The 24997-nt window shown below is 53.3% G+C and overlaps 1 protein-coding gene across 1 annotated transcript; it reads left to right on the top strand.

Annotated features, from left to right (window-relative positions):
• The first annotated feature begins 529 nt into the window (after positions 1–529).
• On the top strand, positions 530–24797 carry DUSP16 (dual specificity phosphatase 16). The gene is made up of 7 exons (XM_038754207.1): positions 530–669; positions 5611–6198; positions 9483–9621; positions 16248–16411; positions 18350–18509; positions 20211–20334; positions 21838–24797. The coding sequence occupies exons 2-7, from the start codon at positions 5968–5970 to the stop codon at positions 22907–22909; spliced, it is 1890 nt and encodes a 629-aa protein (XP_038610135.1). The 5' UTR covers positions 530–669; positions 5611–5967; the 3' UTR covers positions 22910–24797.
• The last annotated feature ends 200 nt before the right edge of the window (positions 24798–24997 follow it).

Genomic DNA, 24997 nt, shown 5'->3' with positions numbered 1-24997 from the left:
TTCCCAAGCGCTTAGTCCAGTGCTCTGCACGCAGTAAGCGCTCAATAAATCCGATTGATGATGATGATCAGACTAGGGACAGAACCCACTTGTGGCTTGGGGGGGGCACCCCAAGTTGCTCCCCCCCAGTTCCAGCACTTTAAAGTTTAGACTTAAACCGCGAGCCCCACGTGGGCCAGGGACTCTGTCCAACCTGAATAGCTTGTATCTACCCCAACTCTTGACACACATAGTGCTTAACAAATACCGTTATTATTGTATTAATGTCCGTCTCCCCCCTCTAGACTGTAAGATCAGTGTGAGCAGGGAATTGCTGTTGTATTGGGCTCTCCCAAGAGCGTCCTACAAGTGCCCGGTGTACAGTAAGTGCTCAATAAACACCACTGATTGGTGATTTAGGGGTGGCACTTAAGGTTGGCTTATGACTCTAACCTTCCTGCTTCCACCCCAGGTTGGCGGCTCGCTTTGGCCCGTTCCTGCCTCGTTATTTTTGACCTTTGCTCTCCGGGCATCTCCCCGCCACAGCTCCGACCGCTTTGGAGCCGCCGGGCGCTGGCACTGGCAGCGCTGCCGGCCGACAAGCGGGTGAGAGGCCGGCGGCCACACTCCTTGGGCAGAGCCTGGACTTCAGCCGCCACCCGCCGATCCAAAGTCCGGCACCGGGCAGCGGTAGGTTAAAAACCTGCCCAAACCGGTCAGCCGAGGGAGTCCCCTCCCCGCAACGCTGCCAGGGCTCGGCCTTGGACTATAGAGTTGCCAAACTGGTTTCCCCCTGGTCGTGGCCCTCGGGTAGCCACTCCCGTCGGGGTGGAAGAGGCGGCCGATGCGGGCCCTGGGCGGCCACCACGGTTAGGTCATCCGTTCATTCAATCGTATTTATTGAGCACTTACTATGTGCAGAGCACCGTACTAAGCCCTTGGGAAGTACAAGTCGGCAACATATAGAGACGGTCCCTATCCAGTAACGGGCACACAGTCTAGAAGGGGGAATCGGACAACAAAACGTGTAGACGGGTGTCAAAATCGTCAGAACAAATAGAATTAAAGCTAGATGCACGTCATTAACAAAATAAATAGAATAGTAAATATGGACAAGTAAAATGGAGTAATAAATCTGTCCAAATATATATTCAAGTGCTGTGGGGAGGGGAAGGAGGTAGGGCGGAGGCGATGGGGAGGAGGAGAGGAATCAATCAATCAATCGTATTTATTGAGCGCTTACTGTGTGCAGAGCACTGGACTAAGCGCTTGGGAAGTACAAGTTAGCAACATATAGAGACAGTCCCTACCCGACAGTGGGCTCACAGTCTAAAAGTGAGGAAGAAGGGGGCTCAGTCTGGGAAGGCCTCCTGGAGGAGGTGAGCTCTCTTGGAACCGGTGGGGAAACCCGAGGCCCATTCATTCATTCATTCATTCACTCGTATTTATTGAGCGCTTACTGTGTGCAGAGCACTGGACTAAGCGCTTGGGAAGTACAAGTTATCAACCTATAGAGGCCCAGCAGTGCAGGGGGTCCCTGAGGTGGCCAAGGGAGAGGGGGCATCCCGAGGCAGAGGGGTCAGTGGCCAATACCCAAGCCCAGCTTCCCGCTGGCAACTTTCCTTTAGAAAACTCTGGGGCTTCAAGCAGTAGTAATAATAATAATAATGATGGCATTTGTTAAGTGCTTTCAATGTGCAGAGCACTGTTCTAAGCGCTGGGGAGGATACAAGGTGATCAAGTTGTCCCACATGGGGCTCACAGTCTTCATCCCCATTTTACAGATGAGGTAACTGAGGCTCAGAGAAGCTAAGTGACTTGCCCAAGGTCACACAGCAGGCATGTGGCGGAGTTGGGATTCGAACCCATGACCTCTGACTCCAAAGCCCAGGCTCTTTCCACTGAGCCACGCTGCTTCTCAGTACAGCTGGAGGTTGGCTTTCCCAATAAGAGAGCGGGAAAGGCCCTTTGGTTTATTGATTATTATTAATAATCAATAATCATCATCATCAATAAACTAAAAGGCCTTTCCTGCTCCTTTATAATAATAATTAATGCTTTCCACTGAGCCATGCTGCTCCTCAGTACAGCTGGGGGTTGGCTTTCCCAATAAGAGAGTGGGAAAGGCCCTTTGGTTTATTGATTATTATTAATAATCAGTAATCATCATCATCAATAAACTAAAAGGCCTTTCCTGCTCCTTTATAATAATAATTAATAATAAGCACGTGTGTGCCGAACACAGTGCTAAGCACTGGGGTAGCTACAAGATCATCGGATTTGACCCGATCTCTGTCCCACATAGGACCCACAGTCTAAAGGGGAGAGAGAACAGGTATTTTATTCCCATTTTACAAATGAGGGAACTGAGGGAAAGGCCGGATAAGACCCCAGTTTACCCCATGTGTAAAATGGAAATTAAAATTGTGAGCCCCCAAAGGGGGGCATAGACTGCATCTGATCTGAGTAATTTATATCTACTCCAGCACTTCAGTGCTTTGGCTGGCACACGGTATGTGCTTAATGAATACAATTTTAAAAAACAAACAAACAAAAAAACCATTTGTTCTGGATTCCAATCCCGGGCTCTTCTCATTACGCTTATGTTGCCAATTTGTACTTCCCAAGCGCTTAGTATAGTGCTGTGCACATAGTAAGCGCTCAATAAATTCGATTGATGATTGCGCTTCAGAGTGGTGGTAGAGGTGAAATCACAGCTGGCTGGCATGAGACTTGGCATTCAGTCATCATCATCATCATCATCAATCGTATTGAGCGCTTACTATGTGCAGAGCACTGTACTAAGCGCTTGGGAAGTACAAATTGGCAACATATAGAGACAGTCCCTACCCAACAGTGGGCTCACAGTCTAAAAGGGGGAGACAGAGAACAAAACCAAACATACTAACAAAATCAAATAAATAGAATAGAAATGTACAAATAAAATAAATAAATAGAGTAAAAAATATGTACAAACATATATACAGGTATATAGTCAGTCAGTCAGTGGTACTTACTGAGCGCTTACTGTCATTCAGAGCACTGTACTAAGCTCTAGGGAGAGTACAATATAACATTGTCCAGCCAGGGTTTGGACGGCCAGCTGGGGGCCTGCCACTTTCGGGCCGGGGTCTGCTCTGTCCTGGACGATCCCCTCGTCCGGAGACTCTACCACTTTGAGGTTGCCCCCAGTCAAGCGCTTAGTACAGTGCTCTGCACACTGTAAGCGCTCAATAAATGCGATTGAATGAATGAATGAATCCAACCCCAATCCCTCCTGCTTCAGTTTCCGCCTACTCCCCGTGACTTCAGGGACCTAGAGCAGGGAGCCGAGAGCTTGGGGTGGGATTGGTTATTGAGGTTTTTTATTTTTGATGGTATTCGTTAAGCACTTAGTATATGTCAAGCACTGTTTTAAGCATTGATAGGTACAAGTTTGGAGAAGCAATAAGTACAAGTTTAGAGAAGCAAGTTAATAGGTACAAGTTTAGAGAAGCAGCGTGGCTCAGTGGAAAGAGCCCGGGCTTTGCAGTCAGAGGTCATGGGTTCAAATCCCGGCTCCGCCAATTGTCAGCCGTGTGACTTCGGGCAAGTCACTTCACTTCTCTGTGCCTCCGTTACCTCATCTGTAAAAATGGGGATGAAGACTGTGAGCCCCCGGTGGGACAACCTGATCACCTTGTAACCTCCCCAGCGCTTAGGACAGTGCTTTGCACATAGTAAGCGCTTAAAAAGTGCCATCATTATTGTTATTAATCAGGTTCGATACAGTCCCCATCCCACACAGGATTCACAGTAGAAGTAGGGGGGAGAGTTGATAATTATAATATGGCATTTATTAAGCGCTTACAATGTGCAAAGCACTGTTCTAAGCGCTGGGGAGGTTACAAGGCGATCAGGTTGTCCCACGTAGGGCTCACAGTCTTAGTCCCCATTTTACAGATGAGGGAACTGAGGCACAGAGAAGTGAATGTGATGGTGCTAACCAGGAGTATTTACTCAGTGCCGCCCTTCTGGATCCCAGGCCCGAGCTCGATCCTCTACGCCGTGAAGACGGGCAGTGTTCGCGTGGTGGGCATTTACCCTTCCTCCGCTCCACTCCTTCGGAGGAGAGGGTTTTGGGAAGAGAGTTCCTGAGAAATCGGGAGATGACGAGCTTAGGAGTAGTCGTCAGAGGGCTGGAAACCACGAGTGAGCTAAAGATAACCCGGAATTCGTGCCGTATCTTCTGAGTCAGATTTATTCTGCATCTGCACACGGGGTTCACTGGGCCATTGGAACCCAAACCATCATCATCATCATGAATCGTATTTATTGAGTGCTTACTATGTGCAGAGCACTGTACTAAGTACTTGGGAAGTACAAATTGGCAACATCTAGAGACAGTCCCTACCCAACAGTGGGCTCAGAGTCTAAAAGGGGGAGACAGAGAACAAAACCAAACATACTAACAAAATAAAATAAATAGAATAGATATGTACAAGTAAAATAAATAGAGTAATAAATATGTACAAACATATATACATATATACAGGTGCTGTGGGGAAGGGAAGGAGGTAAGATGGGGGGGATGGAGAGGGGGATGAGGGGGAGAGGAAGGAAGCAGGATAATTGAGTCCCCTTTTTGTAGTTGAGGAAATTGAGGCATAGAGAAATGAAGTGACTTTGGCCAAGGTGATTCAGCGGGCAAGAGGCCGAACTGGGATTAGAAACTGGCTCCCAGGCCTGTTTTATTCAGTAGGCCGTGCTGCTCGCGCTCTGGTGGGTTTCCAGGGGCTGCAGGGGAGTGGAAGCTTCAGGAGGGCAGAGATGGCGGCAGCTGTTTGGCTCATTGCTTACTCTCCCTCTGCAAGAGTCCACTGGGCTTTTTTGTTTTTTTTTTTGGTATTTGTTGAGCGCTTACTATGTGTCAAGCACCGTTCTAAGGGCTGGGGTAGATACGAGTTAATTAGGTTGGACCTGGTCCCTTTTCCACATGGTATCCCAGATGAAGCTGTGGTCCAAGTAATATATACCAGTTTAATTTCCATTATACACATGGGGTAACCTGTATATATGTACAGATTTATCACTCTATTTATTTTACTTGTACATATTTACTATGCTATTTATTTTGTTAATGTTCATCTAGCTTTATTTCTAGACACCTGTCCACATGTTTTGTTTTGTCTGTCTCCCCCTTCTAGACTGTGAGCCCATTGTTGGGTAGGGACCGTCTCTGTATGTTGCCGATTTGTACTTCCCAAGCGCTTAGTACAGTGTTCTGCACACAGTAAGCACTCAGTAAATATGATTGAATGAATGAATGATGGTACTTGTCAAGCACTTACTGTGTGTCAAGCACTGTCCGAAGTGCTGGGGTAGATACAAGGTAATCAGGTTAGACACCGCCCCGTCCCACGTGGGGCTCTCAGTCTTAATCCCCATTTTCCAGATGATGTTACTGAGGTCCAGAGAAGCAAAATGTCTTGCCTAAGGTCAACCGGCAAACAAGCGGCGGAGCCGGGATTAGAACCCAGGTCCTTCCGACTCCCAGGCCAGTAGGCCGTGTGGAACCGGAGTCCTGATGAAAATATTACAGGATGCGCCAGATACTTTGAAATCTGATTTCCTCTCTTCCTCTCCCCGCAGTCCCCTTGCCTTTTACTTTCTCCACGTCTCACTGCGGCTCTCTGCCCCAACCAGGGGGAGTCTGTCGGAGGTAAGGAAGCGGAGCCGAAGCCTGACGGAGAGGGCCGGCGGCTAGAGGATTGGGGGATGTCTTCTCCTGACATCCCATCCTTTCGAGTCCAGCGGGAGCGGCCGCCGCACGGACCGAGCCCTCTGTAACGGTCCCTGGGAGCCCGGAAGGAGAGGGAAAGAGAGAGAGACATCTTCCAGGGGCGCAGAGGGGCTCATAATGGGCGTCCCTTCCCCTCCGCCAGCCTGACCCCCGCCATGGTGCCGGCGTCCGCCCCGCTGAGCCTCTGAGCCCGGCCCCGCGGCACGATGGCGGCGAGGCCGGCGGCCGGCCCGGACATGGTGACCGAGACTCTGGTGGCCCTGCTGGAGAGCGGCGCGGAGCGGGTCCTGCTGATCGACAGCCGGCCCTTCGTGGACTACAACACGGCCCACATCCTGGAAGCCGTCAACATCAACTGCTCCAAGCTCATGAAGCGCCGGCTGCAGCAGGACAAAGTGCAGGTGACCGAACTCATCCAGCACTCGGCCAAACACAAGGTGGGCCCCGCGCGCCCCTCCGACCTCCTCCCCGCGGGGGTGGACCGGATCCCGGAGGAAAGACCCACAGGAGCCGCCCAGACCCCTTCCCACTTGGCGGGGAGAATCTCTGAAATGACAGGGGGGTGGAGGAATCCCGGGAATCCCAGCTCCAGCACTCATCGGCTGTGTGACTTTGGACAAGTCGCTTAACCCCTCTGTGCCTCTGTTACCTCATCTGTAAAATGGGGATTAGGATTGTGAGCCCCACGTGGCCTTGTATCCCCACAGCGCTGGTAAGCGCTTAACAAATACCATTATTATCAGATCGATCAATGGTATATTGATGGGGAAGCAGTGTGGCTCAGTGGAAAGAGCCCGGGCTTTGGAGTCAGGGGTCGTGGGTTCAAATCCCAGCTCTGCCACTTGTCAGCTGTGTGACTTTGGGCGAGTCACTTCACTTCTCTGGGCCTCAGTTCCCTCATCTGGAAAATGGGGATGAAGACTGTGAGCCCCTCGTGGGACAACCTGATTACCTTATATCTACCCCAGCGCTTAGAACAGTGTTTTGCACATAGTAAGCGCTTAACAAATACCAACATTATTATATTCTTTTTGTTATGCTATTTAAGTGCTCATTTTGTGCCAGGCACTTTTCTAAGCGCTGGGATAGGTATAAACTAATCAGGCTGTCCCACGTGGGGCTCACAGTCTTCATCCCCATTTTACAGATGCGGGAACCGCGGCACAGGGGAGTCAGTCGTCAGTCATATTTATTGAGTGCTTACTGTGTGCAGAGCACTGTTCTGAATGCTTGAGAGAGGACGCTATAACAATATAACAGGCACATCCCCTGTCCACAACGGGCTCACAGTCTAGAGGAGGAGACAGACCTTAATGTAAAGAAATAAAATGGCAGATATGTACGTAAGTGCTGTGGGGCTGGGAGGGGGAATGAATAAAGGGAGCAAATTAAGGCAACGCGGAAGGGAGTGGGAAAAGAGGAAAGGAGGGCTTAGTCAGGGAAGCCCTCTCGGAAGTGAAGTGACTCGCCCAAGGTCATACAGCAGACGAGTCTTTCTGATTCCCAGGCCCAAACTCTAACTTCTAGGCCAAGTGGCTTCTCATTGAGTGCTTATTGCGCTCAGAGCACTGTACCAAGTGCTCAGGAGAGTATAATAAAATAGAGTTGGCGGGCTCATTCCTTGCCCTGATGCCTAGGTGGTACTGACATAGCGTACAATTCTGGGTACCAGCCATGTGTTTAGGTGTGGGGTGCCCACTGCCTGGCAAGCAGTAATACTATTTACTAAGCACTTCCTGTGCACAGAGCACTGTACTAAGCGTTAGCCGTGGCCCCTGGCCCTCCAGGGGCTCATGAACTGACTTCCAGTGGAAGTTAAATAGGGCTTGTGGTGAATGCCCACATCTCTCTCTAATAATAATAATGTTTAAGTGCTTACTCTGTGCCACACACTGTACTAAACGCTGGGGTTGACTGAAAAGGTAATCAGGTCAGGCACAAGCCCTATTCCACATGGGGTTCACAGTCTAAGGAAGAGGGGAAAAAAACAGGTATTGAATCCCCGTTTTACAGATGAGGAAAATGAACTGCAGAGTAGTGATTTGCCCAGGGTCACAAAGCAGGCTGTCCTGGGATTAGAGCCCAGGTTCTCCGACTCATTCATTCATTCATTCAGTCGTATTTATTGAGCGCTTACTGTGTGCAGAGCACTGTACTAAGCGCTTGGGAAGTACTCCCAGGCCTGTCTTTCCAGCAGGCCACGCCGTTCTGAGCTCTTCCCATCCGTAGGGCTGCCCGGGTTGCTGGCACTGGAAGGAATCGGTTCCACAACCACAGGCTGTACCCATTCTCCCCTTGAAGCTGTCACAGCCTACCTGCTGTTGGGCACGAGGGAACCGGGGGAGAGTGTGGACAGTTTGCCGCAAACCATCACCACTACCGCGCCGAGAGCCGATTCCCCGCTGGCGTTGGGAGTTTCCTTTCACGTCCTAACTGCCGGCGTGGGAGCACTGCTCCCAAGGGTGGCGGGGGCCGGGAAAGGGGCCCGGCTGGGAATTCCTGGGCAGAATGTGCCGGTGAGCAAGGGAGTGTCACTTCCAGAGGCAGGCTCGGCGTCAGCGGCGCCTTCATCATCGGTCGTGTTTATTGAGCACTTACTATGTGCAGAGCACTGTACTAAGTGCTTGGGAAGTACAAATTGGCAACATATAGAGACAGTCCCTACCCAACAGTGGGCTCACAGTCTAACGGAAGGCCGGCTGCATGTGTGTCGGGGATTGCCTGACTTTTACAGGTCCAGCCAGTGGGACGCCCGTGACACGGGGACTGTCCGGGTGGAAACAGTCAGAGACCACAGGCGGGGAATCGGCCAGATGGTCAGTCCTCCCCCGCAAGGTTGAAATGTTCCCACACATCCTTGCCCTTCCCAAGAAGTACTGTGTTCCTTTTTTCCCGGGGATTACTCTCTAACAATTGACTGGTTTTCAATGCCTGGACCGTTTGAGATGTTATTATTATTAATAATAATTAACAGTAATGACATTAAGCTCTTACTAGGTGCCAGGCACTGTACTGAACACTGGTGTAAGTACAGATTTGTCAGGTTGGACCCAGTCTCTGTCATCATCATCATCAATCATATTTATTGAAGCGCTTACTATGTGCAGAGCACTGTACTAAGCGCTTGGGAAGTACGAATTGGCAACATATAGAGACAGTCCCTACCCAACAGTGGGCTGTCCCACATGGGGCTCACAGTCTTAATCCCCACATTACAGCCGAGGTAACTGAGGCCCAGAGAAGTGAAGTGACTTGCCCTTGGTCACGCAGCAGACAAGTGGCAGAGCTGGGATTAGAACCCGGGTCCTTCTGACTTTCAGGCTCCTGCTGTACCCACTAAGCCACACTGCTTCTCGTTTCACCCCGATGGACTCGGGGCAGGGGGCCGGTGGTCTCTCACAGAATGTGTCCGGAGGGATTGGCCCGTGAAGAAGCTGTGGCATCCCAAATGGCGGTGTGTCCGCCCTTTCCCTTTTAAAATTGCTGTTTCCACGCAAGTGAGCCGGTTGGACCCAGGAGGAGGTTGGGGATGCACAGATTTTGGCCCTGAACAAATTTGAATTCTAATTATAAAGCCTGGAAAGAGGAAGCAGTCACTCAGTCAGCGTCCCTAGGATGCTGCGATACCAGCAGAGCGTGGAGCGGAGCGCTGTCCGCCCCGGCCTCCTCCTCCCCCCCCGCATCCTCCCTCCCGCTTACACCCTGTGCTTTGGCGTTTCAGGTCGAAGTCGATCCGGATCAGAAGGTGGTGGTGTACGACCACAGCTCCCAAGATGTGGCCTCGCTCTCCGCAGACTGCTTTCTCACCGTGCTTCTGGGGAAACTGGAGAAGAGTTTCCGCTCGGTTCACCTCCTCGCCGGTGAGATTCGGAGGGCACGCTTGCCTGAGGGGGATTCCCTAGCAAAGTGAGAGGTTTCTGAATCAATTTCAAATCATCTGGTGGCATTTGAAGGCCGCCTCCTCGCCACTCTCGAACTGTTGCCCATCCCAAACCCCACCAACAGGTGGTTCTACTTTTAAGAGCTTACTATAGGCCAAGCTCATCATTTAGGACATAGTCCCTGTCCCACACAGGACCCCCAGTATAAGTAATAATAATAATAATAGCATTTATTAAGCACTTACTATGTGCAAAGCACTATTCTAAGCGCTGGGGAGGTTACAAGGTGATCAGGCTCACAGTTTTAATCCCCACTTTCCAGATGAGGTAACTGAGGCCCAGAGAAGTGACGTGACTTTCCCAAAGTCACACAGCTGACAGTTGGCGGAGCCGGGATTTGAACTATTCTAAGCGCTGGGGAGGTTACAAGGTGATCAGGTTGTCCCACGGGGGGCTCACAGTTTTAATCCCCATTTTCCAGGTGAGGTAACTGAGGCCCAGAGAAGTGACGTCACTTGCCCAAAGGCACACAGCTGACAGTTGGCGGAGCCGGGATTTGAACCCATGATCTCTGACCCCAAAGTCCGGGCTCTTTCCGCTGAGCCACGCTGCTTCTCAGGGAGCAGTAGGAGGGAGAAGGACTCCCTCAAGTAGGAGGGAGAAGGGTTTAATCCCCGTTTTACAGATGAGGAAACGGAGGCCCAGAGACGTGAAATGATTTACAGCAGGCATGGGGCAGAGCCGGGATTAGAACCCAGGTCCTCTGACTCCCAGTCGGCCACAATGCCGTCAGCTAGCGGGTGAGCTGTCTCCCGTTGGAGCCTCTTGCTTGGGTCCTCTCTCCTCTCGCCTCCATCCCCTGCCACCCAACTCACCCAACATCCTGTGAGCTCCAGTTGCCCCCTGCCCAAAAGGTCCCCGGCCTATGCCAGTCCTGAATTTCAGCCAGGTGAGGCGGGGGGTAGTTGTTGGGGCTCGGTAGGGAAGGGAGAGAGTTCTGCTCCTTAAACTCACCCGGGCCACAAATGTCCTGTGCTGGGCGAATTTCCCAAGAAGCAGCATTCGCACGCGCGCCCGCCTGTGACGGAGACTGAGGTGGAAGGGACTCCAGAGCCACCTGCCATCTTCAGTCTTCTCACCTCTGCCTGGGCTTCTCGGGTCATCATCATCATCATCAATCGTATTTATTGAGCGCCTACTGTGTGCAGAGCACTGTACTAAGCTCTTAGGAAGTACAATTTGGCAACATATAGAGACAGTCCCTACCCAACAGTGGGCTCACAGTCTAGAAGGGGGAGACGGAGAACAAAACCAAACATACTAACAAAATCAAATAAATAGAATAGATATGTACAAGTAAAATAAATAGAGTAATAAATATGTACAAACATATATACAGGTGCTGTGGGGAAGGGAAGGAGGTAAGATGGGGGGATGGAGAGGGGGACGAGGGGGAGAGGAAGGAAGGGGCTCAGTCTGGGAAGGCCTCCTGGAGGAGGTGAGCTCTCAGTAGGGCCTTGAAGGGTCCTGTCAGAGTCCCGGGGGCACTGAGGCTGGGGGAGCCACCTCCCATTCGGGATCCCATACCCACTAAGGACGATTCTCTGGTGTTTGGGGAGTGGCGGACGGGTGGGGGGAGAACCATTGTTGCCGGCAGAAATGGGCAAAAGTGGAAGACATTTTTCCTCATTTTTTTGGCTTTGCTTTCTGCCCCTAACCAGAGTAATTTCCGCTTCTCACCCAACAAGCCTCAATGTCTCGCACGTCCACCGACTCTCTCTGCTGTCTGGGTCTCACTGTCTCCGGGCTTTTGTGTCTCCATCTCTTACTACCCCTCTAGTCTCTTTCCCCCTCTGAGTAACTCTGTCTTAACCTCTCTAGTTCTCCCGTGTCCTGTCGCGTCTCTGTCCCTGTGGTTCCCTCCCAAGGTTCACAAGGGCACTCCCTCTCCTACGTCTAGTATGGGGCATCCTTTGGGCCGGGCCACACGATAAAACCTCCGTCCTGGTCCCTTAAAAATCAGGCCTCAGATTCATTCATTCACTCGTTCAATCGTATTTATTGAGCGCTTACTGTGTGCAGAGCACTGTACTAAGCGCTTGGGAAGTACAGATACCCTGCTGGACCCATAGGTCAACACTGTCCAACCAAACACCACCTGGATTATTCACCTTTTTCTCCCTGCCGGTACCACCCGCCCCCCATTTCTGCCCCTCTCCTTCCTGGACGATGATGATGACCGTGGCACTAAGCACTTGCTATGTGCCAAGCACTGTGCTGAGCACTGGAGTTGATCCAAGATAATCAGGTCAGGCACGGTCCCTGTCCGACAGTGAGGCTCATGGTCTAAGTGGGGGGCGGGGGACAACAGTTTTGAATCCCCATTTATAGATGAGAAAACAGAGGCCCAGAAACATTAAGTGACTTGCCAACTCATTCAGCAGGTAAGTGGCAGAGAAAGGATTCGAACTCAGGTCTCCGGGTCCCCAGTCTTGTGGAGAAGAAGTCTGAGGATGACAGTCATTCATTCAATCGTATTTATTGAGCGCTTACTGTGTGCAGAGCACTGGACTAAGCGCTTGGGAAGTACAAGTTGGCAACCTATAGAGACGGTCCCTACCCAACAGCGGGTTCACAGCCTAGAAGGGGGAGACAGACAACAAAACAAAACATATTAACAAAATGAAATAAATATGTACAAGTAAAATAGAGTAATAAATATGTACAAACATATATAATAATAATGGCATTTATTAAGCGCTTACTATGTGCAAAGCACTGTTCTAAGCGCTGGGGAGGTTGCAAGGTGATCAAGTTGTCCCACGGGGGGCTCACAGTCTTAATCCCCATTTTACAGATGAGGTAACTGAGGCACAGAGAAGTTAAGTGACTTGCCCAAAGTCACACAGCTGACAGTTGGCTTTATATACAGGTATATATATACAGGGACAGTCATAACGTCCATCCCTCGGGCTTTCCAACCAAATCAGAGGAGCCTCGGACTGGGAGGCCCTTGGAGAAGTCACCGAGTCCATCCCCCTGCCTCCAGACTTTATTATTATTGTTATTATTATGGTATCTGTTAAGCGTTTACTTTGTGCCAGGCACTGTACTAAGCGGATGCCTCCGGAGCTGTAGTGCTCTTTCATTTTATCTGTGGCCCGGCCCGCAGAAAGAACCAGGGCTTGAACCCAGGCCTCCTGATTCCAAGAGCAGGGTAGCAGAGTGGGGAATGTCTGCTGGGCCTTCAGGCCAAAGAACCATCCAGAGCATTCCCGGAGGTGGCCGGGGCCGGCAGGAATACCGAAAAATGGGAAGCAGCGTGGCTCAGTGAAAAGAGCCCGGGCTTTGGAGTCGGAGGTTATGGGTTCAAATCCCGGCTCTGCCAGTTGTCAGCTGGGTGACTCTGGGCAAGTCACTTCACTTCTCTGGGCCTCAGTTCCCTCATCTGTAAAATGGGGATTAAGACTGAGCCCCCATGGGACAACCTGATTAATAATAATAATAATAATAATAATGGCATTTGTTAAGCGCTTACTATGTGCAAAGCACTGTTCTAAGCGCTGGGGGGGATACAGTGTGATCAAGTTGTCCCACGTGGATCTCACAGTGTTAATCCCCATTTTTACAGATGAGGGAACTGAGGCTCAGAGAAGTTAAGTGACTTGCCCAAGGTCACACAGCAGACTTGTGGTGGAGTCGGGATTTGAACCCATGACCTCTGACTCCAAAACCCGTGCTCTTTCCACTGAGCCACGCTGCTTCACCTTATAACCTCCCCAGCGCTTAGAACAGTGCTTTGCACATAGTAAGCGCTTAATAAATGCCATTATTATTATTATTAACACGGCGGTGAGGTTTGCTGACTTATCAGGACAATGGTCGCCTGGGTCACAGCCTCGCGGCACAGCATTGGCACCGGTCATCTTGGCAGGCAATGGGTCCTTCGTGATTTTTGTTGTTGTTTTTTTTTTAAATGGTATTTATTAAACTCTTACCATCTACCAGGCACAGGTGGACACAAGCTAATCAGGTTGGACGCAGTCCATATCCCACATGGAGTTCACTGTTTTAATCCCCATTTTACAGATGAGGGAACTGAGGCCCAAAGAAGTTAAATGACTTGCCCAAGATCTCATTGTAAGTGCATAACAAATACTATTATTATAAGCAGTGTGGCCTAGTGGAAAGAGCACAGTCCTGGGAGTCAGAGGATCTGGGTTCTAATTCTGCCTCAATGATTTACCAGCTGTGTGTGACCTTGGTCAAGTCCCTGAACTTCTCTGTGCCTTATTTCCCTCCAGTGGTATTCATTAAGCACTTACTATGTGCCAGGCACTGTACTAAGCTCTGGCACAGATACAAGCTAATCAGGTTGGGCACAGCCCCTGTTGCACATAGGTCTCACAGTGTTAATCCCCATTTTACAGGTGAGGTAACTGAGGCCCAGAGAAGTGAAGTGACGCGTCCAAGGTCACACAGCAGACTAGTGGAGGTGCCCGAATGAGAACCTAGGTCCTCCTGATGCTCAAGCCCGTGCGCTATCTACTAGGCCATGCTGCCTCATCTGTAAAATGGGGATTAAGATTGTGAGCCCTGAGGAGGATGGGGACTTTGTCCAACCTGATTGTTTTGAGTCTACCCTAGCGCTTAGTACAGTGTCTGGCGCGTAATCCGTGCTTAACAAATATCAGTGAAAAAACTGGGCCTCCCCACCCAGGCTGGCCCGGGCTGTATTTATTCATTCATTCAATCGTATTTATCGAGCGCTTACTGTGTGCAGAGCACTGGACTAAGCGCTTGGGAAGTACAAGTTGGATCTGGACCTTCCTGGCAGTGTGGCTCAGTGGAAGGAGCCCAGGGTATTTATTACTATTACTCTGTTTATTTATTACTCTATTTATTTATTTATTTGACTTGTACATATCTATTCTATTTACTTTATTTTGTTAGTATGTTTGGTTTTGTTCTCTGTCTCCCCCTTTTAGACTGTGAGCCCACTGTTGGGTAGGGACTGTCTCTATACGTTGCCAATTTGTACTTCCCAAGCGCTTAGTACAGGGCTCTGCACATAGTAAGCGCTCAATAAATACGATTGATGATGATTTATTAAGTGCTTACTGTGTGCAAGACACTGTACTGAGCGCGTGGGACCTGTCCATATGTTTTGTTTTGTTGTCTGTCTCCCCCTTCTAGACTGTGAGCCCGCTGTTGGGTAGGGACCGTCTCTATATGTTGCCGACTTGGACTTCCCAAGCGCTTAGTACAGTGCTCTGCACACAGTAAGCGCTCAATAAATACGATTGAATGAGTGAGCAATAATCAGACACATTCCCTGCCCACAACGTGCTTATTTGCCAAGTACCTGCTTTGGAACCCGGACTAGCATCGTAAATAGCTCCGGAAGACCTGCCTGCCCTATGTCAGAGCTTCAGGGCTCTGCCTTACCTTCCCCCTCACATTTCAGCTCCCACTTCTTGCTAGCCACTTCACTTCTCTGTGCCTCAGTTTCCTTATCCGCAAAATGGGGACTCAATTCAGTACAAAGACCGTGGGTCCTATGTGGGACCTGATGATCTTGTATCTACCCCGGGGTGTAGTACAGTGCTTGGGACATAGTAAGTGATTAACAAATGCCATTATTATCATTAACTACGACTACTACTTATAATAATAATAATGATGGCATTTATTAAGCGCTATGTGCAAAGCCCTGTTCTAAGCGCTGGGGAGGTTACAAGGTGATCAGGTTGTCCCACGTGGGGCTCACGGTCTTAATCTCCATTTTACAGATGAGGTAACTAAGGCACAGAGAAGTTAAGTGACTTGCCCAGAGTCACCCAGCTGACAGTTGGCGGAGCCGGGGTTTGAACCCGTGACCATCTTACCTCCTTCCCTTCCCCACAGCACCTGTATATATGTATATATGTTTGTACATATTTATTATTCTATTTATTTTACTTGTACATATCTATTCTATTTATTTTATTTTGTTAGTATGTTTGGTTTTGTTCTCTGTCTCCCCCTTTGAGACTGTGAGCCCACTGTTGGGTAGGGACTGTCTCTATATGTTGCCAAATTGTACTTCCCAAGGGCTTAGTACAGTGCTCTGTACATAGTAAGCGCTCAATAAATACGATTGATGATGATGATGACCTCTGACTCCAAAGCCCGGGCTCTTTCCATCGAGCCACGCTGCTTCTCCCGGACAGCTTCCCTGGAGCGGAGGGGCATCTTGGGCCTGTCATCTCCAAGATTGCTTCCTCCCCGTACGTGGATATTATTTTCTTGTCTCGTTGACTCTGCTGCTTTGTTGCTGCCGCATCTGCCTTTCCCTCTCTTGCTCCCTTATCCTGGGAGCCCCATGGCGACGGGGCCTGGATCTGATCTGTCCGATCCGTATCGGCCCCGCAGCTCAGCGCGGCGCTTGGCACATACCAGGGGCGTAACAGATGCCATAACGAACTTTCAGTGGGATGTCTGACACAAAACAAACTTCAGGGGAGGAAGAAGGGAAAGGAAAGTCGGTTGTGCGGATGAGAGCTCGCCCTCCTCACCGCCGGCCTGAGGCTTCCCCAGGTGATGTTGTCCCCGATTGTCCCCAGGTGGCTTTGCCGAGTTTTCCCGCTGCTTTCCCGGCCTGTGTGAGGGGAAGTCCGCTCTGGTCCCCAGCTGCATCTCCCAGCCCTGCCTGCCCGTCGCCAGCGCCGGTCCGACCCGCATCCTGACACACCTGTTCCTCGGCTGTCAGCGTGACGTCCTCAACAAGGTGGGCCCGCGGGGCGGGATTGTCCACTGCCGGCAGCTCGGGATACGGCCCGGGCTTTCCTCCCCGTTCACTGACGGCCACGTTGGGGCTGCCGACTTTTAGCTCCTCCCTGGGTTAGCTGGACCGTGTCCAATCTGATCCTCTTGTATCTAATAATAATAATAATGGCATTTGTTAAGCGCTTACTATGTGCAGAGCACTGTTCTAAGCGCTGGGGAGGTTGCAAGGTGATCAGGTTGTCCCAGGGGGGGCCCACAGTCTTAATCCCCATTTTACAGATGAGTTAACTGAGTCACAGAGAAGTTAAGTGACTTGCCCAAAGTCACACAGCTGACAATTGGCAGAGCCGGAGTTTGAACCTATGACCTCTGACTCCAAAGCCTGTGCTCCTTCCACTGAGCCACGCTGCTTCTAATAATAATAATAATGGCATTTGTTAAGCCGTGCTTAACTGTGTGCAAAGCACTGTTCTAAGCGCTGCGGGGATACAAGGTGATCAGGCTGTCCCGCGTGGGGCTCACAATCATCCCCATTTTACAGACGAGGTCACTGAGACTCTGAGAAGTTGTGACTTGCCCAAGGTCACACAGCAGACGTGTGGCGGAGCCGGGATTCGAACCCACGGCCTCTGACTCCAAAGCCTGTGCTCTGTCCACTGAGCCATGCTACTCCAGGATTTAGCACAGGGCTTGGCACATAGTAAGCACAACTAAGAGAACCAGTGTGGTCTAGTGAATAGAGCATGGGCCTGGGGGTCTGAAGGACCTAGGTTCTAATCCTGGCTCTGCCACTTATCTGCTCTGTGACCTTGGGCAAGTCACTTAACTCCTCTGTGCCTCAGTTACCTCGTTTCGAAAATGGAATTAAGACTGTGAGCCCTATGTGGGACAGGGATTGTGTCCAACCCAGTTATCTTGTATCTGCCCCTGTGCTTAGAGCAGTAAGTAGTAAGCACTTAACGAATACCATTATTATTATTATTACTACTACTATTATGTTGCCAACTTGTACTTCCCAAGCGCTTAGTACATTCATTCGTATTTATTGAGTGCTTACTGTGTGCAGAGCACTGTACTAAGCACTTGGGAAGTACAAGTTGGCAACATATAGAGATTAAAAACTGTGAGCCCCCCGTGGGACAACCTGATCACCTTGTAACCTCCCCAGCACTTAGAACAGTGCTTTGCACATAGTAAGCATGTAACAAATACCATTATTATTATTATTTATTATTAATAATATATTATTATTATGTGGGGAGGGGTGCTTGTACTCCCGCTTCTAGACTGTGAGCTCACTGTTGGGTAGGGACCGTCTCTATATGTTGCCAACTTGGACTTCCCAAGCGCTTAGTCCAGTGCTGTGCACACAGTAAGCGCTCAATAAATACGATTTATTGATTGATTGTGGGGATGGGGGTCAGGTTGTATGTGTGGGAAGTTAGAAGCTTGTCAAGAGGTTTTACCTTCCAGAAAACCTTGGTTTTTATGTGGTGGTTACTGAGTGGCCAAGCACTGGGCTAAGCAAGACTGTGAGCCCCCTGTGGGACAACCTGATCATCTTGTAACCTCCCCAGCGCTTAGAACAGTGCTTGGCACATAGTAAGCGCTTAATAAATGCCATCATCATCATCACTGAGGCAGGTATGGGATAATCAGACCAGACACAATTGCTGTCCTTCACGGGCCTCTGAGATGGGGAGGGCAAGGCTCTTCCCCCCCATTTTTGCAGAGGGAGCAGCAGGTCCAGGGAGGGGACATGACTTTCCCAAGGTCCTGCGGGAGGCCAGTGGTGGGCCTGGGTGCAAAACTCGGGTCTCCTGGCTCCCACGCGCGTGCTCTGCCCCCGAAACCCTGCTGCCACCTCCCCTACCTGTCGTTCCCGGTGACAGCCTAGTCGTGTCCCCCGCCCCCCCCCCCCGCTCTTCCCCGGCCGCAGGAGCTGATGCAGCAGAACGGTATCGGCTTCGTCCTCAACGCCAGCAACACGTGCCCGAAACCCGACTTTATCCCCGAGTCCCACTTCCTGCGCGTGCCGGTGAACGACAGCTTCTGTGAGACCATCCTGCCGTGGCTGGACCGGTCGGTGGAGTTTATCGGTGAGCGCCTTCCCCCCCGCCCCGTCGTGCTGAATCTTCCAGGGGCCCCGGGGTGGGGGGTCGCTGGGTGGGATGGAGCCTGTTGGGCCTCGTTCGGGATCAGGGGATATGCTGGGCTGGCTGGATCCACGGGGACTTGGCCTAACTCTGTTCCTGCCGGGCCCGTGCCCATTCCCCAGAGTGGGCCGGGCCAGTGGGAGTGGATTTGCCCACGCCTGTCCCCGCCCTCCTCCCACACCTCGCTATCCTCCTGTTACAACCCTTCTCACACACTTGGCTCCTCTATGCCAACCCTCTCACCGTACCTCCATCAATCAATCAATCAATCATATTTATTGAGCACTTACTGTGTGCAGAGCACTGTACTAAGCGCTTGGGAAGTCCAAGTTGGCAACATATAGAGACAGCCCCTACCCAACAGTGGGCTCACAGTCTAGAAGGGGGAATCCATCTCATCTGTCTCGCCGCCGGCCTCTCGCTTGGCACGCCCTCCCTCCTCAAATCCGACAGACAATTACTGTCCCTCCGTTCAAGCCTTATGGAACGCTTAGTACAGTGCTCTGCACACAGTAAGCGCTCAATAAATACGATTGATGATGATGTTGACAGAGGGCCCATCTCGTCCAAGAGGCCTCCCCTGACCATGCCGTCCTTTCCTCTTCTCCCACTCCCTTCTGCATCACCCTGACTTGCTCCCTTTATTCATCGCCACCCCCAGCCCCACAGCACTTATGTCCATGTCTGTAATTTATTTATATTAATGCCCGTCTCCCTCTCCAGACTGTAAGTTCGTTGTGAGGACGGAATGTGGTAGTTATGTTCCCCCTTCTAGACCGTGAGCCCATTGTTGGGTAGGGACCGTCCCTATATGTTGCCAACTTGGACTTCCCAAGCGCTTAGTCCAGTGCTCTGCACACAGTAAGCGCTCAAAAAATACGATGGAATGAATGAGTGAATGTTGTACTCTCCCAAGTGATTAGTACAGTGCTCTGCACGCAGTAAGCGCCCAATAAATACGATTGAATGACTGACTGTCTGGAGCCCATCACCAAGAGGGCTCAGGCATGGGCAGGCCACGGACCTGTATATATGTTTGTACATATTTATTACTCTATTTGTTTATTTTTTATTTTACTTGTACATATCTATTCTATTTTGTTAGTACGTTTGGTTTTGTTCTCTATCTCCCCCTTTTAGACTGTGAGCCCACTGTTGGGTAGGGACTGTCTCTCTATATGTTGCCAACTTGTAGTTCCCAAGCACTTAGTACAGTGCTCTGCACACAGTAAGCGCTCAATAAATACGATTGATTGATTGATTGATTGACCGCTGAAAGTGGCCAAGAAGGGGGATGTCTGTTGGAGTCCGGGGCTCCCTTCCTGCCCCGGCCTTCTCCAGCCCGGCTCCTTGATGGCGGAGGCTGTGCAGGCTCGGTTACCAGAGCGGTTGGTCCTCGGGAAGACCACCAAATGACCCACCCTCCTGGAAAGACCACTTTCAGCCCATGGCAGAGTGGCAGGGGATGAGCAGGGCCGCTCCCTCGGGTCCAGGGAGCAGCCGACCGCTTGATACCTATGTCCCCAAGGAGACTTCCCCGGGCTCCGGGAGCAGTCCTGGTGGGGTGGGATGGGAGGTTGGTTCCCGGTGGGCAGAAGGAGCGGCCCCCGCCATTGATCCCCGTGACCCCGCCTCACCCCACAGAAAAAGCCAAGGCCTGCAATGGTTGTGTGCTCGTGCACTGCCTGGCGGGAATCTCGCGCTCGGCCACCATCGCCATCGCCTACATCATGAAGAGAATGGACGTGTCCCTGGACGAGGCGTACAGGTGAGCGGCGGAGAGGGGACTTGGGGATGAGGCGGTTGTGAATGCGGTCCACTCTGAGCCGAGGGGAGGGAGGGAGGGTGAGAGGGAAGGGTTTGGGCCAGCCTGGAGCTCAAGAAGAGTCGGGCCCGTCAGGACGCAGGCACTTGGGCTGGGCAGCTGCCCCCGTGGATGGTCAGTGTGGACCAACTCCTCCAGCTCTGCCTTCTGATCCCTCATCCAGCCAGAGAAAGCCTGGTTGTGGCACCCTGTAAATGGTCACTGCGTGGGCTGCCCCCTGTTTTCCCCCCAACCCAGGCCCTAGGAGGAAGATGAGGAAGAGACGGGCTAGGCGGGTCCTCTCTGCCAGCATTTGGAATTGGAGGGGAGACCGAGGCACCCGAAAGTTGCCAGGATGACCTCCAGGAGCGGAGAGACGTGGTGGGACTAGGGATGCTGGGGCGGGTTAAGGAACTCTGAGGCTACTGCCGGGGTTGTCATCTTGGTCATTACCGTGTTTAGGGATGATGCCCGGGCCCTGGGGTGGACCCGGGGTTGTCCATTCAGACCTGACCTCAGTTCCCACCAGACTCACAGCCTGAGGGGGACAGGACAGGCATGTACAACACAGTCGCACACCACAAGAAAGGAAAATGTAAAATCCAGCCCTCCAAAGGAGCCACTTTTTTTTTCCACGGTATTTGTTAAACGCTCACCATGTGTCAAGGACTCTTCTAAGCGCTGGAGCAGACGCAGATCGATCAGGTCGGACACAGTCCCTGCCCTACGTGGGGCTACCAATTTAAGTAGGAGGGAGATCAGGTATCGAATCCTCATTTCACAGTTGAGGAAACTGAGGCTGAGAAAAATGAAGTGACTTGCCCACGGTCGAGTGGAGGAGCTGGGATTAGAACCCAAATCCTCTGGTTAGGTTCCCACTGGGCCGGGGGGAAATGGGCACGGCAGAAGGGTCAATAAAATCCCGCCACCGTCCTCTCTGTAATGAAGGGGAACGGGGGTCCGTGGACCCCGGGGCTCGTGGTCCTCTTGGTCCAATAGACTCTGTGACCAGGGCAGGGGCCAGAGTAGCTCCCTGCCCCACTCCAGAATATCTGTTACCGGGGACGGGACAGGCCGTACCATATTCCCACTGCTTTTCTCTGCCCCGAGGGGGCCGACCCGACTCAGCTGCCCCCGAATCCGCCCGAGGAAGAGCCCGTGAGGCCCGGCTGGGAGCCGAGGAACAGCTGGAGCTCGGCTGCCAGGATATCTTGGAGAGCTATCGGGAGGCGGCTGGCTTTCTGTTTTCAGCCTGCTCTTGGTTGGTGGGACCCACGCAGTTGAGCATAGGGGCCAGGGCCTTCCTGCTGGAGACCCTGGCCTGTTCCCCCCCGCCTGCCTCCACCCTGGGCCTGGTCCCCGAGAGGCCTGATCCCTCTGAGAGGCCGAGGGGCGCTTCCTGCCGGGCAGCTGGACCCTCCGGGAAGCCCGCTTCGATCCGCCTCACGGTCTCCCCTTTCCCGCCAGGTTCGTCAAGGAGAAGAGGCCGACCATCTCCCCCAACTTCAACTTCCTCGGCCAGCTCCTGGACTACGAGAGGAAGATCCAGAGCCAGGCCGGGGCCCTCGGGCCCAGGAGCAAACTGCAGCTCCGGCACCTGGAGCGGGCGAGCGAGGCGGGTTCCCGGGCGGGGGCCACCCCCGACCCCACGCCAGCCTCCGAGCCCGGCGGCGGGCCGGCCGGCGGCGGAGAGGACCGCGACGCCGACGCCGCTCTGCTCGAGGGCGTCAACGGGCTGCGCGTGGCCTCAGACAGACTGGAAGACAGCAACAAACTCAAGCGCTCGTTCTCCCTCGACATCAAGTCGGTGTCCGGGACGTCCGGCTCCCGGCACGGCTCGTTCTCCTCCTCCTCCTCGTCCTCCTCCGAGGCCGTGGCTCCGTACAAGCCGCCCGGCGCCCTGGAGGGGAGCGGCAAGCTGGGCCAGTTCTCCCCGGTGCAGGAAGTGTCGGAGCAGACGCCGGAGAGCAGCCCGGACAAGGAGGAGGCCGGCCCCTCCGCCCGGCCGCCGGAGAGCCGGGACGTCCGGGGCCCGCCCTCCCCGCGGCCTGCGCCGACCCCCCTGCACCGGAGCGGCAGCGTGGAAGACAACTACCGCTCCGGTGGGACCCTGGGCTTCCACGGCAGCCGGCAGCCCCCGGCCAGTTCGGTGGCCGGACGGGGCCTCGAGAGCTGGGACCCCCAGGGCCCCCCGCCCGCCGCCTCCGGCTGGTATTTCGCCCCCGAACCTTCCCGCTTCTGCTCGGCCTCGGCCCTGTACCGGGGCGGCTCGGCCTACAGCTGCGGCCAGCTGTCCGGGGGCGGCGGAGGCGGGGACCCGGCCCTGGCCGTGCGCCGGCGGCCCAAGCCCCGGGACCGGGCCGACTCGCGCCGGAGCTGGCACGAGGAGAGCTCCTTTGAGAAGCAGTTCAAGCGCCGCAGCTGCCAGATGGAATTTGGGGAGAGCATCCTGGCGGACAGCCGGGCGCGGGAGGAGCTGGGGGCGGGGGGCGGCCAGGCCAGCTTCTCCGGCAGCATGGAGATCATCGAGGTGTCCTGAGGGGGACCCACCTTGGCTGGGTGGCGGGGAGGAAGGGTGGGCGCCACGCTCCGCCCGCCGCCTTCCTCTTTCCTGGCTCGCCAGAAAATTCCCTGTAAATCTGAAATATATATGCGTGGGTGGGTGTGTGCGTGCGTGTACGGATGTCCGGGTGAGTGTGTGTATTGATCGGAAGAGTGGGGCCTGATCCCCAGTGGTTGGAAGTTGGGGGCTGAGTCGAGCATCACTCTTTCCCCCCACCACCCCTGTGTCCATTCGGCTGGGTGGGCCAATTCCTCCTCCTCCTCCCCGGGTAGGTGGGCAGACAGGCCGGCGGGCAGGGGCTCCAGCCAAATCTTGAGCACGTTGTCCCTTGGTGGGGGGCAGAATGGGCCCCCCAGGGCAGGGCATCCTGGGTGCACGTGGGGTGAAGAGAGAGTGGGGTGAAGGTGGTTTTGTGCCGGGCGCGGGGGTGCCCAAGTAGCCCGTTCCCGCCAAGGCCGGGCTCAGCCCCGGTGAGGAGGGAAGGAGGTTGGACGCCAGTCCCGGTGGAGGGTTTGGATTCCAGCCTGTCAGACAATTCGCAAGGGAGACCCTCCCCTCCCAGACAGGATGCCCTCAAACCATCACTTTTTGGCCCGTCCCTGTAGCACTGGCCACTGGTCCCAGTAGTGACCATCACCCCCAGCCACCGGCTGCCCAGTCGGGGGCCCTAAGGCCCGCTGAGACGGTGAAACCGTTGAATTCTCGGCCCCATCCGTCGGTCGCTGCCCTTTGCGGCCGATCCGGGCCGGCTTCCCACGAGGTCGCCCGGGGGCGTGGGCCGGTCCGGGTTCTCCGATGAGGGAGGAGGAAGTGGAGGCGGGAGCGGGGCAGGCGAGTCACTTCAGTGGCCTGACTGCAGGAGCCAGGTAGGAAAGCAGGGCCGTCCTCATCGTGGGACTCGCCACCCCCACCAACCACAGGGAATTCGCTTCAGGTAAGAGCGCCTGCTCGGAGAGGGCCCGGGAGGCGACAGGGCTGTGGTGGAGTGGGATGGGATGGTGTGGTCTCTCCCTTTTGCCCACTCACCGAGACACGTGTGCACGGCCGGTTGTTCGATCCGGACCATGGGGAGGGAAATGCCGGACACTGGCCGGGCAGGTGGGGCTTGCTAGGTTGGAAGCCAAGCCCCACCTCGGGCTGAGGTTGCCCCAGTTTCAAAAGATAAAGGGAGCAGGCCCAGGAGGGAGGAAAGAATACAGGCTCTCAGAGCGGGCATCACTACAAGGTTCCCAGTGCCACAGCAGAAACCGGGGCAAGTTTTCCAGTGGCGACGGGCGCCTTCGGAAAAGTTTTAGCTGGAGTTCCCCTTGTCCTTACCCCGCAACTGAATGGTTCGTCCGAGCCTCACCTTGAGTCAGAGGCCGGTCCTACTCCCGGGGTGGGTTAATGATTCCCAGCCCGGGGGGATGGGGCTGGGAATAGGGATGAGGCCAGTACTCCATCTTCTCCTAGGACACGGTAGCCATGGTGGAGTGGTCCCTGGGCGTGCAGATGGCGGCTGGGTCCAAAGCCGCCTGGATGCGGGTAGCCCCGGGGCTTGCTGTGAAATGAGCCGTGGTCCCCGGCCGCGGGCTGAACGGGCACGTGCTGGCCTTCCCCTTGTCCCTCTCTTTCACACATACAAACACTCACACCGTTCTTGTCCACACAAAGCTATTGGATGGGGGGAGAGCCCCACCCGTCCACCCGCCTGTTGGCCTTTTTAGAAAAGAGGACGAGCGGTGTTTGGTATGAAGATGTTTGCCTGGTGGAAGACCAGCTCTTTCACGGTTCAAAATTGTGTTTCTCATTTCGACGTGTCGTGAGCGTTACATGTATGTTAATATGTTGAAATAAAATCAGAACTGGTACTGTTTCTAGAGAAGCGCTGCGTGTGGTTGGAATCGGAGGGGCCCCGGGCCCGGCGGACGCACAGATCTTCCCTGCCGACCTGACTCGGGTATGAATGGGGTGATGGCTACCCTTGCCCGATGTCCCCACCCCCCGGGACCCTTCCGGCCCTGGCTGTTCTGGCCAGGCCACGGTTGCCGCTCTCCCATCCTGACCCGTAATGGGTAAGTGGGT

This window comes from Tachyglossus aculeatus, chromosome 11 (genome assembly GCF_015852505.1).
Source record: "Tachyglossus aculeatus isolate mTacAcu1 chromosome 11, mTacAcu1.pri, whole genome shotgun sequence".
Lineage (NCBI taxonomy): Eukaryota > Metazoa > Chordata > Mammalia > Monotremata > Tachyglossidae > Tachyglossus > Tachyglossus aculeatus.
The sequence above is the reverse complement of the archived record's forward strand: the minus strand, read 5'-3'. Positions and strand labels throughout refer to the sequence as shown.

Coding starts and splice junctions, on each gene's coding strand:
- DUSP16 (XM_038754207.1), top strand. CDS start 5,968: ATGGCGGCGAGGCCGGCGGCCGGCCCGGACATGGTGACCGAGACTCTG. Junction 16,412..18,349: donor AGCGTGACGTCCTCAACAAG/GTGGGCCCGCGG, acceptor CCCCGGCCGCAG/GAGCTGATGCAGCAGAACGG. Junction 18,510..20,210: donor CCGGTCGGTGGAGTTTATCG/GTGAGCGCCTTC, acceptor CTCACCCCACAG/AAAAAGCCAAGGCCTGCAAT.